The sequence below is a fragment of the Canis aureus genome, chromosome 12 (genome assembly GCF_053574225.1).
Source record: "Canis aureus isolate CA01 chromosome 12, VMU_Caureus_v.1.0, whole genome shotgun sequence".
Classification (NCBI taxonomy): Eukaryota; Metazoa; Chordata; class Mammalia; order Carnivora; family Canidae; genus Canis; species Canis aureus.
In genome coordinates this window covers 24,423,016-24,443,584 of record NC_135622.1, presented here as the reverse complement: position 1 = coordinate 24,443,584, position 20,569 = coordinate 24,423,016, and the positions used below count along the sequence as shown (strand labels likewise).

The window sequence follows — 20,569 nt, the reverse complement described above, 5'->3', positions numbered from 1 at the left end:
ACACAGCAGCCCCCAGCTGTTCTGCAGCCCCTTATGCTATTTTCCTTCATAGCTTCATCATCACCTGAAATGACATATATAGATCCGCACTTCTTTCTCTGAAATCCCTATGGCCAGATATATTTAAGAATCACATATATTTTTTAAATTTCAAAAGCTTTTACATAACAAGTCCAGTGGAGACTGCAGCAGTACTCTGTAATCACACACATTAATATTTTTGCAGCAAAAGATTTGAATATGCATGTGGTAGGCAGAATAAAGTACTCTCAGGGATGTCTGTGCCCTATTCCCCAGAACCTGAGAATATGTTAGTTTATATGGAAAAAGGAAGTTGGGAGATGTGACCAATGATCATGGGATGGGGAGGCTATCTTGGATTATCTAGTGTGCCCAATGTAATCACAGGGGTTCTTCTAGGAGGGAGGCAAGAGGGTCAGAGACAGAGCAGGAGATGTTAGGACAGAAGCAGAGGCTGAAGTGATTCAGTTGCTGGCTGGAAGATGGCTAGGAGTCAAGGAATGTGGGTGACCTTCCGAGGCCCAAAGTTTAAAAGTTTTCAATTCTGTTCACACCATATAGTTTTTCCTTTCTGTTTCTGCTTTTACGTAAGACTCTTTGGGCAAAGAGCATAGCCCATCAGGCTGCTTCTGCTTGACAGGGAAGCTATCTGGAGGTATTCACCAGGAAAGGTCATATGTTGCAGAACAACAAGCAAGCTTGCTGAGGCTTTGATAAAGTTCAATAACCATGTATATGCATGCACCAAAGCATTGATTCCACATCCCTAGAAACAGAACTTATTAAAACACATTTCAACCTTGAGATTAGAATCATAATTTGTGGTAATATTTTTAAATGTTTTTCATGAATTAATGAAAGATAAAATGTGAACATTTTTATGGTTACAAGTCTGTGAGAGCTTTAGCAGACTAGGTCACCTGGATGTGAATATATGTCTTGTAGTCAAATTGTGTCATGCAAGCATCACTGATTCTCTGTGGCAGGAACCGAATTATGAAAGCAGCAAAAAGAATCAGATTCTTGGGTGTCAAAACTATGAACTCAGCTGACAGGTAATAATAACAATGATAATAATTAACAACAACCACAACAACAGTGTTCAATTCACATTGCTCAGGAAGAGTGTCAGATATGCTACAAATATTCCTGGTCATCAATGATGACAAGAATCAAGGATTGAGTGTACCACATATTGTCAGGATCTTACAGGTGTTAATCATTTTAGATGGTTGTAAAGTCTTTTAGTTTGTTTTTTTAAATTTTTGTTTTATACCTGGTTGAGTAGCTGCTCGAAGAGCATTAGGCAACCGGTTCACCTTCCTCATGATTTCTTTCCATGACTTATCCACTTGAAGGAACATCTTAGCTTCGGCAGGCAATTGCCTCTGAATATCTGGAGCATTAAAAATACTTTCTAGGTATAGCCAATTTCTTTGGCAGTTCAGCCACTCTTCCTAGAGGAAAAATACAGGCATAACCAAATTTTTAATCCTGAACTGAAAACATAGTCACATTAAAAATAATTACATGGGGACTCACTATATCTTTTTCATTTTGGGGACTTCTCACAGGTTCTTTGAGATGAAACCTCCTTAAAAGGTCCAAGACTCCCTGCAGCCTAATTTCAACCCATGTTATACTAGGCAGAATTATGAGTCTACCATCTCCCCCCATTTATATCTATATTCTTCTCTCTCTCTTTTTAGAAAAGAAATATGATTCATTTCTCATTCTTCAATCAGAGAAGTAAAATTTGCTTGTGACAGAACATGCAGTAGGTACAGAGGACTGGAGGAAGAAGAAAATCACCCACTGCCTCTCCCCTTAGAGGTAGTCACTATTATTGAAGAAACCAGAAATGCACTGTCAGAATGGTAATTCTCATTGTCTTCTCTACGTTCTGCCATTGCATGTGTAGGCCCAACGTCTGTGAAAATTTCTCTCTTCTCATTCTGGATTTAGGGGTTATGCCTGAGAACTGATGTCACAACCACTCAGACAGTTAATTCTTTAGAAAGTCCTATTTGGCACTTTTTAAAAGAACCCTCTATGAAAACATTACTTTGCTCTGTAGTCCCTCTCTTCATCCGGCCCACTCATCAGTAGAGGAGGCTGGACAGGGTCAGATTATAAGGTGTTCATCAAAGAGGGTAGATTCCTGAAAATGATCTCTATGACACAAGGTTGGCACAAATTATCTTTTCCTACTTAGTGCCTTTATTATTTCCCAGATAACCTTTCATATTAGAATATTTAGAAATCTAAACATAATTAAATCAAGCTAAAAATCTGACGTCTAAGAAAGAGATAGGCTGGGAACAAAGTAAGTCAGTGTAAGTGGGTTCTTTGTTCTACTATGGGATAGTCTGAGCTAGAATAAAATAAAAAGGAAAGGTGTACCACAAGGAAGGGCACCAAGCAGACTTCAAGCAACACTGCATGTTTTTCCAATAAATATGAGATTGTTGTGGCACTGTGAGAGGTGGTCTAAAAGCTTGAATGATTGAGGCTTAGAAGCCAGTGTGTTCCCTACCTGAGCTTAATGTTGTTGCCAGCAAGGTTAAAGCCAGTTAATAAGTTACCAAAGCTGCATTTTGGGATGGAAATTGGCTGAGGAGGGCAAGTCACTGGATTGTATGCACAGGAAGACTGTTATTACAGATACTAATTCTTCTCATTGATAAGAAGACTCTTTCTTTTCCAGTTATGAAGTTATAATATCAACTGACTGAGGTACTTAGGGAGAGGAAGAAAATGGTACAGGGGGAATGAGAGTAGGGAAAGGCAAGGGCTCATGTTCTAAGGAGGAAAAACTCTTGGAGCCTCTCTGTTTTTTTAACTGAATGGTTTCAGACATTGGTGACAGGGTTCAGTCACTGACAGCCCAAGTTCACTGACTCATTTCAAGAGCTGAATGATTTCAAAAGCTCTGGTCTCAGGAGAAGATTAAATTTTCATAATGGGATAGTGGTCACTTTTAAAACACAGAACAAAAAATGTTTTTATCTTAATAATTAATTAATACTCAAAATGCTATCTTGAATCATGATACCTATCAGTGCTTCCCTTCATCTAGACCTGCTTCTAGAACTCCATTATAAAATCTTTTCAGGCATGTGTTAGGTTTCTGTGAAAATTTTGCTTAAATGTAAACTTCATCCCATGCTGATGAGTTTTGTCTTGATAAAACTATAGATTTATAAATAAACAAAAAATGTGGGCAACATATAGGAGCTGAAGATGACCTCCAGCTGACAGCCAGCAAGAAACTGAAGCACTTAGTCCCAAAATTGTGAGGAAATAATTTTTGGCAACAACCTGAGTGAGCTTGAAAGTAGATCCTCCTTGAGTTGAACCTCTGATGAGAACCAAGCCCTGCCCCACATCTTGATTGAACTTTTGTGAGACCCTAACTAGGAGACTCAGTTAAGCCACATATGAACTCCTGACCCACAGAAACCGAGGAATAATAAATATAGACTGTTCATTTCACCAAATTTGTGGTATTTTGTTTCATGGCAATAATAACTAATACAAGAGAGATAGCAAAATCATATAAAGAAGAGTGCTATATATTTGCATTTTTCTTACATTCTGAATATAACAAAATGTCAACAATTAAATCTTATCTCTAAACTACATCATACTTTAGTGACTAAAGAAATGATTTCTAAGGTACCATGGCTCTCCAATTCTCTGAGCACATGAATTGAAATCACCTTCACTCACCAGTGTCTGATTAAATAAAGCAAGTTGTTTCTGCCAGTCATCCACTCGAGTTTTCAATGGACCAACGTAACGTGATGAGGCAATGGTTGCAATGTTGATGGTGCTGTCATCAAGAAGGACCTTTAAAAAAGAAAACATGCAGCATCCTGTGTTTGTGCTCTCAAAGATAATTACAGATGTTTAATTCCAAGAATCCACTGAAAAGCCAACTTTTTGAATAAATAGCTTAGTTCCACCTACTGTTTCCTACCTACCCACTTCCCTTTCTCATCCACTTCATGATGGCTCACAACCCACTGTGATGTTCTTTCAAATGTCATCAAGAGACTTTTGATTGCCAAATCTTGGCTGTTTCTATACTATTAATGGCACATGATTTTTGTTTGGTTCAATATTCTCCTCCTCTCTCCTCCTACTTTAAGGTATCTGGTACTTCTTTATACCATTTGGTCATGTAGGCCTTTATTTCTCAAAGTACTCAAAACTTGCAAAATTAGGTGTCTTCTCTATCCAATGAAACATCATTTTATCTCAATTATCTTGAAGGCTGAAATTGAACTCATTGATATCAAGCTCAGAACAATTAAAAACCATTTTCCCTCTACCTTCTTCCTTTACTTTTTCTCTAACACTGCAGCTACCCTCACAGACATATGCATTCTAAAAAATGTGTATGTCAATCTAAAGGATTTTAATCACTCTATTTAAATTATAAATTTCTTGAGAGCGAAGCCCCATGACCTAGCATCACTTGGCCTCACACTGCCTGATTTCCATTGTGGGTTTGCTCTCCCATCTACTGCCCAGCATGACATCTGGTCTTGCTCTTCCATGCTACACCTGGCAAAGCCATGTCATCTCTACTTCTGGTGGGGGTACATTCAAATGGGCCAGGACTTTACTTTTTAAAATAGGCCGGAAGACACAGATCCTTTTGGTAAACAAATGTGTCTTTGAATTTTAAATCACTAAGAATATTGCAAATACATAGGTTAGATTTCTTTCTTTCCTTTCTTTTTCTTTCTTTTCTTTTCTTTCTTTCTTTCTTTCTTTCTTTCTTTCTTTCTTTCTTTCTTTCTTTCTTTCTTCTTTCTTTCTTTCTCTTTCTTTCTTTCTTTCTTTCTTTCTTTCTTTCTTTCTTTCTTTCTTCTTTCTTTCTTTCTTTCTTTCAAGATTTTATTTATTAGAGAGAGAGCATGAGCAGGGAGGAAGAGCAGAGGGAGAGGGAGAAGTAGGCTCTCTCTGCGTAGGGAGCCCCATGTAGGGATCAATTCCAAGACCTCAGTATCATGACCTGAACCAAAGGTAGATGCTTAACCAACTGAGCCACCCAGGCGCCCCAGATTTATTTTCTTTTGTTGTTCATAGAGCATGGCCATCTACTCCTAATCTTAAAAAATTCAAGTGAACTTAGTTTTTTAGTGTGCTATCAATTTGAAATGCTTGCTCGTGTTTCTCTGCCTCATTTAAATGGTTTGAAATGCTCTTCATTCTCGTCTATATATGTCAAATCTCATTTACTCTTTAAGGTCCAGCATGTCTTTGCTGGTCTAGCAAGGATTCTGTGATCACTTCAGCCATAAATTATCTCTTGTTTTTCAAAATTCTTTTTAGATTTATTTACTTATTTATGATAGACATAGAGAGAGAGAGATAGAGGCAGAGACACAGGCAGAGGGAAAAGCAGGCTCCATGCCGAGAGCCCGATGCGGGACTCGATCCTGGTACTCCAGGATTGCACCCTGGGCCAAAGGCAGGTGCTAAACTGCTGAGCCACCCGGGATCCCCTCTTGTTTTTCAAAATTCTTCAACTGTTAGCTATAGGATTATAATATTAATATATATATATTTATATATATATATAGCTTTGCTAAATATGTATTAGCATCCCTGTCAATTATTCATATTCATATTTTACCTTTCTAATTAGATTTTTTCTTATTTACTAACTCTTATATTTCATTCCTTCACCATAATTTCTCATAGGAGATTCAGGAGTAGGTCTGACCAATATTTCCCATGGGTTTTCTTTTCTTTTCATTTTTTAAAAAAGATTTTATTTATTTATTCATGAGAGACAGAGAGAGAAAGAGAGAGAGAGAGAGAGAGAGAGGCAGAGACACAGGCAGAGGGAGAAGCAGGCTCCAAGCAGGGAGCCCGATGTGGGACTCAATCCCAGGACGCCAGGATCGCACTCTGGGCCATAGGCAGGTCCTAAACTGCTGAGCCACCCAGGGATCCCCTCCCATGGGTTTTCAATAACCTAGTAACCTACCTGTATGTCATCAGTGCCACCCAGGATAAACACATCTTTGGAGTCACGATGAGGGAGAATGACGAATTCAGTTGTTTTCCAAGAATCTTCCACCTTAGAAATAATTCAAGTTTTAGAATACCTAAATTCATTTGTGTTTACTCAACAAATGCATATAGAATAAAATAAGTGAAAACTCCATAATTATCCCATTCTCCTCTTTCCTGCCTTTAAAATTCTTAAAATTCTCTTCTTGATTAAATGATACAGATATGCTAAATTTTATTGATGAGCATTCATACATATGAATAATTTGATATGTTAATGTGTATCCCTTACCACTTTATGTTTTAAAAATAAGGAAAATATTTCTTTTTACTCAAGTGATTTGTAGCTATGTGTGTATTTTTAGGGTAAGGAGGTAAGTAGCTTAAGTAGGGAAGTTTCTTTAATGTCTTTTTTAAAAGATTTTATTTATTTATTCATGAGAGACAGAGAGAGAGAGAGAGAGAGAGAGAGAGAGGCAGAGTCACAGGCAGAGGGAGAAGCAGGCTCCTTGCAGGGAGCCCGACATGGGACTTGATCCCTGGTCTCCAGGGTCACACCTTGGGCTGAAGGTGGCGCTAAACTGCTGAGCCACCTGGGCTACCCATCTTTAATGTCTTGTAACATTTCACACTGTTAGTTCTATCTGGTAGTTTGAAAGATGGTGTATTTTGGTATAAAAGTTTTTCCATAGAATGTGGTTTTTTATAGAACTATGCAAATTTCAAACTTCGTTGTCATCAAAGTGGGCTGTAAGTTAAGTAGAAAGAAGATAATGATAAAACTGCTACTGATAATAATAATGGTAATAAATGAAAGGAAAAAACAGAAGGATAACTGATAACAAGAGGGTGAGAGCTGCAATGCTGAAAACCCATCTAGATGAATAAAAAGTTGGTGATCTTCACACTGAATATGAAAACCTTTACATTCCGTGATCTTCAGAACACATTTTTCAGGTTTACCTTTTTAAGAATTGTTTCCAAGGCAGCTTCTCCAGAAGCTTGTCCAGAAATGTCCTGGATTTCTTGACCAAAGTCAAAAACATGCAACTCGGAGAGCTTCTCCAAGGTTAATGGAATTTCAAGGTCCACTAAGGAGGCATCAACTGTTTGTTCAATAGCTGCCCAATGTCTTGGCTTCAAAGTTGGGTTCCTCAAGTCAATGATAACTGGAAGCTGGAAAGCAAACATTCTTAAAGACACCATGTTTTTTATCTTTTTTTTTGACCATAGATATACAAGTTTATTTCTTTTTAAATATTTGTTTATTTATTTATTTTATTTAACATATAGTGTATTATTAGTTTCAGGGGTAGAATTTAGTGATTCATCAGTTGCATATAACACTCAGTGCCTATAATATCAAGTGCCCTCCTTAATGTTCATCACCCAGTAACCCCCTCTCCCTCCCCACCTCTCCTATCTTAAAAACATAGCTCAAGATTTCTGTTTCAATTTAGGAATGTAGAGAACTGGAAAGAACACCACTTGTACTCTTACAAAAAAGGAGTACTCTGTCCATCAAAAAAATTGAGGTTGCAGGGCAACCAACTAACTCAAAATTTGGGGAAAGACTGGTATCTGTGAATTTCTCCAAAGTAAAAAAAAATAGGACTTGAGAATTTGCTTACCTAGGACAGATGCTTTGGGTTACTATTTAAGCTAGTAGGAAAATTCAGCTAAATTTTAAAAATAAATTGCTAAGGAGTGAGCATAGGGTAGCATGAGAGTGTGAAGTCCCTGGGGGCTACAAATATTGAGGTGTTCACAGGGAAGATTGGGGAGTATCCTAAGAAAGTGAACCTTATGAGCTGGCTTGGAGAGGGACATAGCAGTCAGGATTGTAAAACTAATCAGCCCATTTTTCCTAGTTTCCCTAGAGAACAAAAGACTTAATGTCAGGGAAACGAACAAAAAATACTGTCATTTCAAGGCATTGTGATAGATAACCCATTGTAGATTTCTGTATATGCTGGGAGAAATAGGCTGGGAAAATAAAAGTTCTACTTGTGGAAGAGGGAAAGAAAAACATCTAAGCTCATTACTACAACTAGAGGAGGGGCAGGAACACCTGTGAAGGTAAGCAATCTGAGAACAAGGAACATAGTGCCTTGCTAAGATAGAGGCTTAGTCAGAACACAAGAGAATGACCCTCATTTCTCTCATCGGGCTAACAAATATTGAATAAAAATAACAGTGGAATATAGACTGATTAGTTGCAGAGACAGATTCTCTCCAGGGACAATATAAAGGGAGGACCCAAGGCCAGAGAGAAACAAAAATTGAAAAAATAAATCTTTGGCAAATGAGCCCAAACCATAAACACAAGGTATCAAAAGAATAATTATTTGAAGGCTGTAGTAGACTGAAGGTAACCATAGCAACATTAAACCTCAAATGTAGCCCAATTCCTTACTAGATTTAACATAACATGCCACGCCAAAAAACAAGTAGGAGGAAAGGTATGTTCATCTCCAGGCATAAAAATTATTTACTTCAGTATCTATTGTACTACATCAAGATGTCTGGCTTTCAATAAAAATTTAAGAACTGTATAAAAAATTAAGATAAACATACACTAATGAGACAAGACAAGTAGAACCAGACTAAGATATGGTACACAATATTGAAATTAACAGGGAATTCAAAGTGATTTTAACTAATATGTTAGTAGCTCTAATTGAAAACATAGGCAACATACAAGATCAGATGAGAAATGTCAATAGAATGATGATGGAAACTATAATTAAAAATTAAATAAATGTTAGAGTGGAAAGAGACAGCAAGAGAGATAATGCTTTTGATGACCTTGACACAGCCAAGGAATCTGTGAACTGGAAGATAAGGGAGTAGAAATTCCCTACATTGACACACAAGAAAAAATAGTAGAAAAAAAAAAACAAAACCCAAACAACCAAAAACCAAAATCCAAAACCACGGACAGAGCACCCAAAAGCTATAGGACAATATCAAATGGTCTAAAATATGCAATACAGGGGATCCCTGGGTGGCTCAGCGGTTTCACACCTGCCTTTGGCCCAGGGCGCGATCCTGGAGTCCCGGGATCGAGTCCCGCATGGAGCTCCCGGCATGGAGCCTGCTTCTCCCTCTGCCTGTGTCTCTACCTCTCTCTCTCTCTCTCTCTCTATGTCTGTCATAAATAAGTAAATAAATCTTAAAATAAAATAAAATATGCAATACAAATCTCAAAGAGAAAAAAAAAATGGCTACATTTCCCCCCCCCAAATTAGACAGACACCAAACCACAAATCCAAGAAACTCAGAGAACACTAAGCAGGATAAATACAATCTGTAAACAACAATAACTACAACAACAACAACAACACACCTGGGCATATCACATTATAAACTGACAAAAATGAAGAAAAAGAAATAATCTTGAAGGCAGCCCCCCAAAATACACATTATCTACAGAAGAACAGGGACAAGAACCACAGCAGAAAGAAATCATGCAAGCAAGAAAGCAATACAAGGATACTTTTAAATTGCTAAAAGAAAAAACAAAACGGGATGACTTCGGATGAGAAGTTTAAATTATCATTTATATTATCATTCAAGGGGCGCATGTATGGCTGAGTTGGTTAAGCATCTGCCTTTGGCTCAAGTCATGATCTGTTTCTCCTTCTCCTTCTGCCCCTCCCTCTGCTTGTGCTCTCTCTCATTCACTTGCACTCTCTCTCTCAAATAAATAAAAATTTTTAAAAATAATAATCATTCAAAATAAAGGATAAAAACTTTCTCAAAACAAAAATTTAGGGAATTCATTATTAGCATACCTACTCAATAAGAAATATTAAAGACAGTTCTTTAGGCAATGAGTCAGAATCTTACAACCCTATAAAGAAATAAAGAACACTGGAAATGGAATAAAGCAAAATAAATTTCATTTTGTTTCCTATTTTGATTGTCCTGAAAGATGATTATATAAGATAAAAATAGTAGTAATATATTATGCATATAGTATTTGTAAAGGTAAAATACAAAAATACCCCAAATGATAAGGTATATCAAAGGGACACAGAAATCATCTGAGAGAGCTTTCAATGACCAAAGTTGTAATGATTTAGCAATAAATTGCAAACAATAAAGTTGCACTATAATCCAAATTATAAAATAAATATCCATGAGTTCATATTGACATAAATAAACAACTGAATGGATGGATGGATGAGTTAGAAAGACACATAAGCAAAAATAAATAAAAAGAAAGATAAGCAAACAGATAAATCTATACAGAAAGATACAAATTACCAACATCAACAATGAAAAAGGGAACAGCACTTCTGAGCCCACATATTTTTAAAAAAAATTTATTTATTTTAGAGAGAGAGAGAGAGTGAGAGAGTGTGAGTGGGGGGAGCGGCAGGAGAGAATCTTCACAGACTCTCCGCTCCGTGGAGTCCGATGCTGGGCTCCATCCCATGACCCATGAGATCATGGCTTGAGCCAAGAAACCAAGTGTCAGAAGCTTAACTGACTGACCCAGGTGCCCCAAATCCTACATACTTTTAAAGGATAACAAAGAAATAATATGATCAACTCTGTGTCTATAAATTTATTAATTTGGATGAAATGGACCATTACCTTGAAAAATACACTATGAAACCCTCTCAAGAAGAAATAGATTACCTGAACAATTCAATATGTACTAAAGAAATTTAATTTGTAGTCAAGAGCCTTCCAAAAACAACAACAACAACAACAACAACAACAACAACAACAACAACAAAAAACTTCAAGCTGAAATGGCTTCACTGGTGAATTTTACTAAGCATTTAAAGAAGAAATATTAATTCTATACTATTTCCTTCAGAAAATAGAAGAGGAAGGAACGCTTCCCAACTCATTTTAATGTACAAAAAAGTCCATAAAATTAAAAACTGAATTTAGTAAGATCACAAAATATAAGATCAATATACAAAAATCAATAGTATTCAATGGTGTTCTGCTATATAGTAGCAATGAACAATTGGAATTTAGAATTAAAAAATATTATTTAGGATAACATAAAAAGTAGTTATAAAACAAAATACATGCAGAATCTTGTATCAAAAATACAAAGCTTCAATGAAAAAAAATAAAAGAAGACTTAGTTAAATGAAGAGATAGGCTATGCTGGTGACAGATTGGAAAACTCAGTCTGGTGAAGTAGTCAGTTCTCTTCAAATTGATCTATATATTCAACACAATCCTTCAAAAATTCCCAGCAATTTTTTATACATTTTAACAACCTAATTCTAAGATTTATATGGAAAGGTAAAGGTATTAGAATAGACAAAACAATTGTGAAAAAGAATAATGAATTTGGAGGACTTAAACCTATTTGACTTCAAGACTTACTAGCTATAGTTATCAAGACAGTATAGTATTGGTGAAAGAATAGACTTACAGAACAACAAAACAGAATAGAGTCCAGAGATAGACTAAAAAATATAGTCCTCTGACTTTTGACAAAGGTGCAAGGGCAGCTCAATGGAGAAAGGATAGTCTTTTCCAATAATGGTGCTGTATTGAGTAATATACATATGTAAAAAATGTACACCTTGATACATACCTAATATTTTATGCAAAATCACTCAAAATAAATCATAAACCTTAATGTAAAAAAAAAGGCAGAACTATAAAACTTCTAGAGAAAAATACAGGAGAAAATCTGTGTGACCCTTAAGTTTGTCAAAACATTTTTAGATATATACAAAAAGATAATCCATAAAAGCAAAGAATATAAATTGGACTTTATTCAAATTAAAACCATTTGCACTCTGAAAGCCACTGGTAAGGGATTGAAGAGACAAGCCACTGACTGGAAAAAAATATTTTCAAGTTACATATTGAAAAAAGAGTTGGATCCAGATTACAAAAAAGAACACTTAAAACACAATAATAACAAAACAAGCAACCTAATTAAAAATTGGGTTAAGAGCCAAGCAGACATTTCAGGAAAGAAGATAAAAGGATGGAAAAAAGACATTGAAAATAAGATACTCCACTGATTAGTCACTGGAAAAATGCAAATGTGACTGCCATGAGATACTTCTATACATTTACTGGAGTGACTGAAATGAAAACCAAACCCAATGACACAAAAAACTTCCCAAATAATAATGAGTGCTGGGAAGAATGAGGAACAACTAGAATTCTCACACATAGCCTGTGGGAAGGCAAAATGTTACAGTCCTTTGAAAAACAGGTGACTTTCTTATAAACATATATTTACCATGCCACGGGGTAGTAATCCCACTCCTAGTTATCTACTCAAGTGAATTAAAAGCTCATGTTCACTTGAAAAGTTATATACGACTGTTGAGAGCAGCTTATTAATAATCACTATAAAACTGGTCACAAGCCAAATGTCTTTTTACAGGTGAATGGAAAAACCAATTGGTGATAATCCATATAATGGGATAGTACTCAGCAATAAAAATTAACGAACTATTGGTTCACCTAACAACATGGAAGAATCTTTTTAAAAATATATTACAATTCACAGAGATGTGAAGCCATTACCACTATCTAATTTTAGAACTATCACTATCTAATTACCCTGAAAGGAAACCCTATACCCTTTAGCTATCATCACCCATTTCTCCCACTCCATAGTACCCTGTAACCACTAATCTACATTCTCTCTCTATGGATTTCTCTATTCTAGACATTTCATATCTATGATATCATGTAGCTTTTCTGTGATTGGCTTCTGAATGTATTTTAAATGCATTTTTCTGGGTGAACACTGCTAGACCCAAAATGCTACATATTGTATTATTCCAGTTATATCATATATAAAATGAAGAACTTTAGGGACAGGAAACAGGTTAGTGGTTGCCTGGGCTCGGAAGGAAGGAGAGGCTGACTACAAAGAATAGCATATGGGAACTTGGGGGCAATGAAACTATTCTGTACAGTACTGTTATGTTTTATACATGACACTATCCATTTGTAAAAACCCATAGAACTGTATGCCACAACAAATGACTTCTACTATATGCAAGGTTTTTTTTTTTTAAAAAGATTTTATTTATTTATATGAGGCGGGGAGCAGCGGGAGAGGCAGAGGGAGAAGTAGACTCCCCAGTGAGCAGCAAGTCCTCTGTGAGTCCTGGTCCCAAGCCCCCAGGATCATGACCTGAATGGAAAGCAGATGCCCAAGTGACTAAACCACCCAGGCGTCCCTATGTGCAAGTTTTTTTTTTTTTTTAATCAACCACAACTCTGAAGGAATGCAAAACAGAACAGAATGTGACATATAAATTTGTTTACAGTCTTATAATCACATTAAGGGCAAATGAAGAAGAAAGAGGTTAACAAAAGAAACTTTGAGAAAGTGTTTTGACTAGATACTATAACACTAAAGAGGGAGAGGTTGCAAAAAATGTTCTTCTCGGGGAAAATTTGCTTCTTGTTGTACCTGAAGTTTTGCTTACTTTTCCTACCCATGCCTTTTAGTCCTTTATCTCATCTTTTAAAAAAATCTAAAATTGCTTACAAGGATAAAGCCATAACCCTTTTCATTCCCATTTCAAGTACTGGTTTAGCAGTGTTAAGTTTCAAAGAGCCATCCTTGCACACCTATGGCAGGGCTTCCTGACCTTCAAGTCATGGCATATTTGGAAAATGGCCAGTTTATTTGGTGCACTATAAAAAGGCAAGGCTGCCCTGGCCTCATCTGGTTGTCCAAGGCTGAGCAGATTGGTATCTTGGCATCCCTACAACCTGAATTTCTGCACTAAGTTCCCTACCACTCAGGAAAGTCTTACTCTGGGAAACTCTTACTCTGAATGCCCCTTGAACCAAGGTATTCAATTGCATGGTTTGGCCAGTTGAAGACAGGGATGCAGTCTGCCCCTCAAAAAACTGAATTTGTCTATCCTTTCTCTTCTCTCTGCAAAGCTGACTAATGTGAACAGTGAAGGATTCCTGACTTTAGTCTCATTAGCATTGAGTAGTAATGGGCTGATCTGGAGTTTTTGAAATAATTTCTACCAAACTTACCTTTTCTTTCATTTTCTCCACCTTTTGTTTTAGCTGGGGAACTACACTGTTGGGTGGCAAGCCTTTTTCCAATTGAGTCACAAATTTGGCATATTTAGAAACTTGACTATTTAGGAATTCTGGGTCCAGGCAGTCAAATTTGGACTATAAAAATTAGAAAGAAAAAAAAGATAGATGATAAAGGCAAGCTTTAAATTGTAAAATTTTTTCCTTCACTCAGATTTTACAGTAGTTAAATTCTTAATTGAAGTCAGCTCTCTACTTTTGGAAATGACTTTACTTATTAAGATTGCTAGTAGTATACCAGGCATCACTTGCTTATTCCTTTCATGTTCTTGTCTCCCACATTATCAAATGTAGTATTGGAATCCCTGTAATTTATTCCTGAGAGCCAACTCTTATAAGGAGACAAATAGCTACTTCTTACTCTTGCTAACAGAACTTTCTCACCCAATAGTCTCCTATTACTTGGTTATGTACCCCTTTAACATAAATTATTTAAAGGTGTATCCCAATATATACATGTATCTATAAATATATTTCTCAGTCATAGAAACAGAGAAAGACAAATACTGTATGATCTCATTTACATATATAATCTAAAACAAAACAAAATGAGATGAAAAGAAACTGAAAGACTGGTGGTTGCTAGAGGTAGGGGTGGGAGGTAGGTAAAATGGATGAAGGAGTAAGAAGATATAAACATCTAGTTACAAAATAAGTCATGGGGTGTAAGGTATAGTATGGTGACTATACTGTATTGCATATTTGAAAGTTGCTAAGAGAATAGATCTTAAAAGTTCTCATCATAGGAAAAAAGTTTTTGTAATTACATACGGCAATGGATGTTAACTAGACTTACTGTGGTGATCATTTCACAATATAAACAAATATTCAATTGCTACGTGGTACACCTGAAACTAATGTGTTATGTGTGACTACATATAAACCTTCATTTTTTTTTTCTTTCTAGGTTCAACATTTCCTTTCTGTCCTCTAATCATCTTTTTGTATGTTTCCTATGATGAAATCATCCCATTTTTGGAAGCTTCTCTTCTAAACTATGGTAGTAATCAGAGAGCTCTCTGAGCTTTTTCTTTATACCTCAGGAGCATTTCCTATTTCTAAGATAAGTGACAAAGGAGTTATACAAGAGCACTTAAAATTATTTGATATTATAGCATATATTTGTTTTCTCTTTTCCTCATCAAAAGGTAAGTTCTATGAGGGTTCGAACTGTGTTGTTTTTGGTTTCTAGTGGTATGCCCAACACTTAGAACATTATCTGGGAAACATTTTCTGTGTTACTGGTGTTTAAACCAGACATGTGACTTCTGATTACAGGTATCAGCATGAGTAGGCTGAGTGAGCAAGTGTAAAACAATATTTGTGAAGTTGATGGTATTTCTAACATGATCATATCACACTTGACAGAAGAGATGATCATCTAGCCTGCCTTCTAGAAGGCTGACCCTCATCAAGGTTTGAATATATGGGTAGATCCTAGAAGCCAAAATCTATGGCTACGATTGGAAGTTGGCCCCCTAATTGGTAATTTACTGTTGAGCTCTTAAGGAAAGATCCTAGATCTCATTACTTGGATTCTATTCTATTCTATTACAGTCAATGAAATAGCTTCCTTTTTTTTCTCTTTTTTTCAAAACAGAACAGAAACCTAAGTTAACAGAAATATAAGGTGTGGAGATCACAAATAAAATCCTACGATCTTCAAGAACACCTGGGTATAGTATATCATGACAAGACTGTTCAGAAGCCACAAAGCTGTTAAACAACATCCAGTGAGGTCTTTTGATGCTTCCTTCATTTAGCCTTCTTAAATGGAGGACCCAAGAAATCTGCCTTATAATAATGTAGTCTGCTCCACAGTCTGTAGTCTGTGGTATAGAGTGACAGAAAGACCTTTACACATTTCACTGGAAAGCTGTTAACAATTCCCATAAAATTATAACATTGCATATTGTACTGAAGTAGAACTACTTCAGGTTGTTAAAAATCATAAGTCATATTATTATGATATTAAGTTTAATTAATAAAAAATGATTTCAGGATTGAGAGGCTTTTTATTTTGTTTTATTTTACCTTTAACCATTCTTGTTGGAGTTGATCCCACTCAGATAAAGAATCCCAGAGCAATTGTTTGAGCTTCAATTCAGCACTAACTTCTTCCAGAGCTTCAAACTTTGATACTTCTACCTTTAAAAATATAATAAGCAAAATTCATTATTTAGTTTTCAGATATAAAGATCTTATATTATTTTCCTATTAGTAATTCTTGATGCAGTGATTACTTAGCAGAATATGGGTAGGTCCTAAGTGGGGAAAGAAAGGGAGAGATAGAAACAAATGAAAAAAATAAATCATAAACCCTATGTATATTCAAATTTCCATTTGAGTGACAAAATATAACTCTTTACACTTCTTTAGAACCTAAATGTTCAGTAAAGACATAAATATCATGAGTGCCATAGGCATTCTTCTTCAAGTTAGATCATATATGCCTGGCCTTTTAGGAAAACAGATGAGTTTTCAGAGGTACTCATTTCCTTTGGGGCATGTATACCAAGATGACAGAAGAGGGAGATGTCTGTATAGTAGCTGGTGGAGGGGATGGGGAGATTTAAAGTACAAAGAACAGCCTGGTTTCTTATCTTTTTGTAACCCTGTGAGCTGTATATAAACCCTGTAGAGAGAAAGACTGAAAGAAAATCTGAAGAAGCTGTTTTCATAGAAGTGTTTTAAAACTGCCTAAGCTTAGAAGCGAACAAACCCCCAGGGAGGTTGTTTGCACAGAAATCATGAACCCTGTGATAAGCTAGGACTTTGAACATTCCATCCAACAACGGCTGAATACACATTCTTTCCAAGTGCATGCAGAACATTCTCCAGGACAGATCATATGATAGGCTACAAAACAAGTCTTAGCAAATTTAAGATTAAAATCCTACCAAGTCACTTTTTCAGTCAGAATGGTATGAAACTAGAAATCAACAAGAGGAGAGCTGGAAAATTTACAAGCATGTGGAAACTAAACAATACACTCTTAAACAACCACTGGGTTAGAGGGGAAATTTAAAAAAACCTTGAAACAATGAAAATTCAGCACACCAAAACTTATAGGATGCTGTAAAAGCAGTTCTGGGAGGGAAGTTTATACCGATAAATGCATATATTTAAAAAATAGAAAGATCTCAAACAATTTTACACATCAAGGAAGTTGAAAAAGAATAAACATCCCAAAATTAGCAGAAGAAGGAAATAAAAATCAGAGTGGAAAAAAATCAGAGTGGAAATAAAAATCAGAGTGGAAAAAAATGAAATAGAGACCAGAAAAATAGAAAAGATCAATAAAATTAAGAGCTAGTTTTTCAAAAAAGATAAATAAAATAGATAAACATTTAGCTAGATGAAGAAAAAAAGAGAAGACTTAAATAAAATCAGAAGAAACATTATACCAGATACCACAGAAATACAAAGGATTATAAGAGACTACTATGAAAAATTATATGCCGACAATTAAATTGCATCACTTAAAAGAAATGGATAAATTCTTAAGAATATAATACCTACCAAGACTGATCAGGAAAAAATAGACAATCTAAACAGACCAATAAGGAATAAGGAGATTGAACCAATAATCAAAACCTCCCAACACAGAAAAGTCCAAAAGTAGACAGCTCCAGGAGCAGATGGCTTTACTGGTGAATTCTACCAAATGATTTAAAGAAGAATTAATGTCAGTTTTTCTCAAACTTTTCCAAAAAAATTGAAGAGGTGGGAATAACTCCAAATTCATCTTATGAGGTCAGCATTGCTCTGACATTAGGGATATAGCCTAGTCGTCATTAGGAATTAGAAGTAAGCTCCTAGGCCTGAGAGCAGCAGAAGGAGGGGTAGACCTGAGTTGATCATGAAAGAAGAATTAATCAAGTAATGACTGATTAATAATATTAAGGTTAATTAATATTAAGAATTAATCAAGTATGGATACAGAGCATGGAAAGAAGGGGACGTACTTTTATTTCAGGTTTTCCTTTCTGACCCAAGAGGTCAGAACCTGTTAGTTACAACTTTTTATCAAGCAATGTTTCCTTAGTACCTCACTTCCTACTGTATACTATCCTATCTTGTAGGTCAGTTAACTCAACCCAGGAGCAACTTTGAACCCTAGTTCTTCAACACACAAATCTCAGATACTATGCCAGTGAATGTCTAGTGTCACAGTTATTATTTTGCAGATTCCCCCTCCCAAGCCCTGGGCTCTAGAGTGGATAGCTCCTTAGATCACTTTCTGGCCATCCACTTGGGGCCAGAATAGATAGGCACATTCCCATGTTAGGTCCAAGCACTCCTCCAAGACTGTTGGAGGGACTAATAACACCTCTCTCATTGCTGGTGGTTCCCTGGTTCTGAGCTTAGGAATCTCTTCTTTTCTACTATTCTTTCTTTTTTTGGTCTCTAATACTATTCAGAGCACTTAAAGCTCTTATTCATTTCTCTTCATCTATCTATCTATCCCCTGGCTTAGCCAAATTATCTTCTTTCATCAAATTGGCACATCAGACCAGGGAAAATCGGCAATATTCATGGAATCATAACACACACAAGAATGTAAAAGAAGTTTGAGTATTACTTAAGGAAGACTAGTTGGGCTTTAATTGACCACATTTAAAAATCCACATATAGGGCAGCCCCAGTGGCACAGCGGTTTGGTGCCGCCTGCAGCCTGGGGTATGATCCTGGAGACCTGGGATCGAGTTCCACATCAGGCTCTCTGCATAGAGCCTGCTTCTCCCTCTGTCTGTGTCTCTGCCCCTCTCTCTCTGTGCCTATGAATAAATAAATAAAATCTTTAAAAAAAATAAAAATCCACATACATATTTTGACATAGAGATTGCAGCCCCTGGTCTGAAGGTTCATCTATATAATTCATCATTATTTTTTATTAGGAAAGATATTTTGTGTCTCATGTATACTAATCTTATAAACACTTCAAAGGCAGAGAACACATCATATTGGTATTTTAGACCATTCTGGCAAAATGACAATAGGTGTCCAAATATTGAATGTTATAGCCACACTGTTGAGGGTGGTTGTTTATCAATGCCATTTCTATGCATATATTTTAAACACAGATGTGCAGAGCTGTCTTTACCTTAAAATTCTTCTGATAGGATTTATACTGAAATGCACGTTTTTGCAGATCATCTAGAACTACCTGCAGATCACTTAACATGAGCTTTATTTTATCTTGATCAGCACCAATATCCAAAATCTGTGGATCCTGTAAAATTAAGATAATTTTTGATTAGTCATTCTTACTTTTTGATGTGGACCATTAAATGAAATGGATTTATAAACATTTTCAAAAACATTTTTCTAATTTTCTTCTCACTCTGATTTCTAGGAAATGTTAAAATGGTTGCTTTTTTTAAAATTTTAAAGCAATAGATGTATATTGTAAAAAGTATAGAAATAAAGAAGTGTCTTGGGGACAACATTATTTTTAAATAGTACCTAATAAATTTTCCCTCATCTACATTCATTTCCTACACTTCTTCAACCAACATGACTTCAGGCAAGGAGAGGTGCATGTAATAGGGAAGAGAAGGAAGAGGACATGTTATAAGAGAAATTCCCATTTACATTCATGAAAATAGGAAGCCCTTTGATTTCTGAGAGGTAGGAAGAGAGAAGGTAAAGAATAAGTGGCTAGATATGATATAAGCACAAATACTTAGGGGTTCAGAAAAATGTTCAGTTTTAAATAGCAGCTCAAAGACATTGTTAATTGATTAGAATGAAACCACAAAAATAGAAGTTAAATCAGATTAAAATGAACTATGATCCAGAAATAGTTTAATTAAAATATAATAGTTCAATTTTACACAGATTATTTTTTTTAAATCTTGTCTTAGCTTACCTGTGCTAATAGCTTTACTTCATTCACTTCATTGGTTAGGTCTTCAAGATCTCTACCCAAATGCTGAGAAAACTGCTTAATCCTTGTTTCTCTGTCACCCACAGATTTATCAATGGCATTCCGAACTGCAACAATGGATGGCTTCATAGTAGCAAAAACAGCAAAGTCTTCAGGAGGTGTGGGAACTTGATACTGTTCAATGAGCTTGTACATTTGAATCACTATATTCCCTTCATCTTCAAGGCTTTCAATCTAAATAGAAACATTGGTTGCTTGTTAATATATCAAGAGTCCTATTATTCCCCCTCAGTTTTATGTAATAGGAGACAGCTGCTGTGCACTGTGAACATCACACATTCATAACCAGCACAAGATGAGTGAGCTTAACAGTAGGATCATACTGACTGAAGCTTGCCAGGTGATAAAGATATTTGTTGCTATAGTGCAGGTAATCAGGCCCAGGAGGTAAGTTGTTCAGAGCTGAGCACAGTCAGTACTCTGGTAAATGTTTATTATTCTCTTCTCTCTCTTTTGTTCTCTAGTAGCATTAAACAGTGCCAA

General features: G+C 35.9%; 1 protein-coding gene across 9 annotated transcripts in view; it reads right to left on the bottom strand.

Annotated features, from left to right (window-relative positions):
• Positions 1-20,569, bottom strand: part of DNAH6 (dynein axonemal heavy chain 6) — a 232,589-nt gene that overhangs the window by 152,841 nt on the left and 59,179 nt on the right. For all 9 annotated transcript variants that reach the window (XM_077843082.1, XM_077843081.1, XM_077843075.1 and 6 more), the window contains 8 exons: positions 20,009-20,260; positions 19,241-19,369; positions 16,168-16,281; positions 14,068-14,211; positions 7,018-7,230; positions 6,029-6,121; positions 3,754-3,873; positions 1,298-1,478 (listed from right to left, as the gene is read on the bottom strand). In XM_077843082.1, coding sequence (XP_077699208.1) covers positions 1,298-1,478; positions 3,754-3,873; positions 6,029-6,121; positions 7,018-7,230; positions 14,068-14,211; positions 16,168-16,281; positions 19,241-19,369; positions 20,009-20,260 — 1,246 coding nt within the window. The remainder of the gene's footprint in view (positions 1-1,297; positions 1,479-3,753; positions 3,874-6,028; positions 6,122-7,017; positions 7,231-14,067; positions 14,212-16,167; positions 16,282-19,240; positions 19,370-20,008; positions 20,261-20,569) is intronic.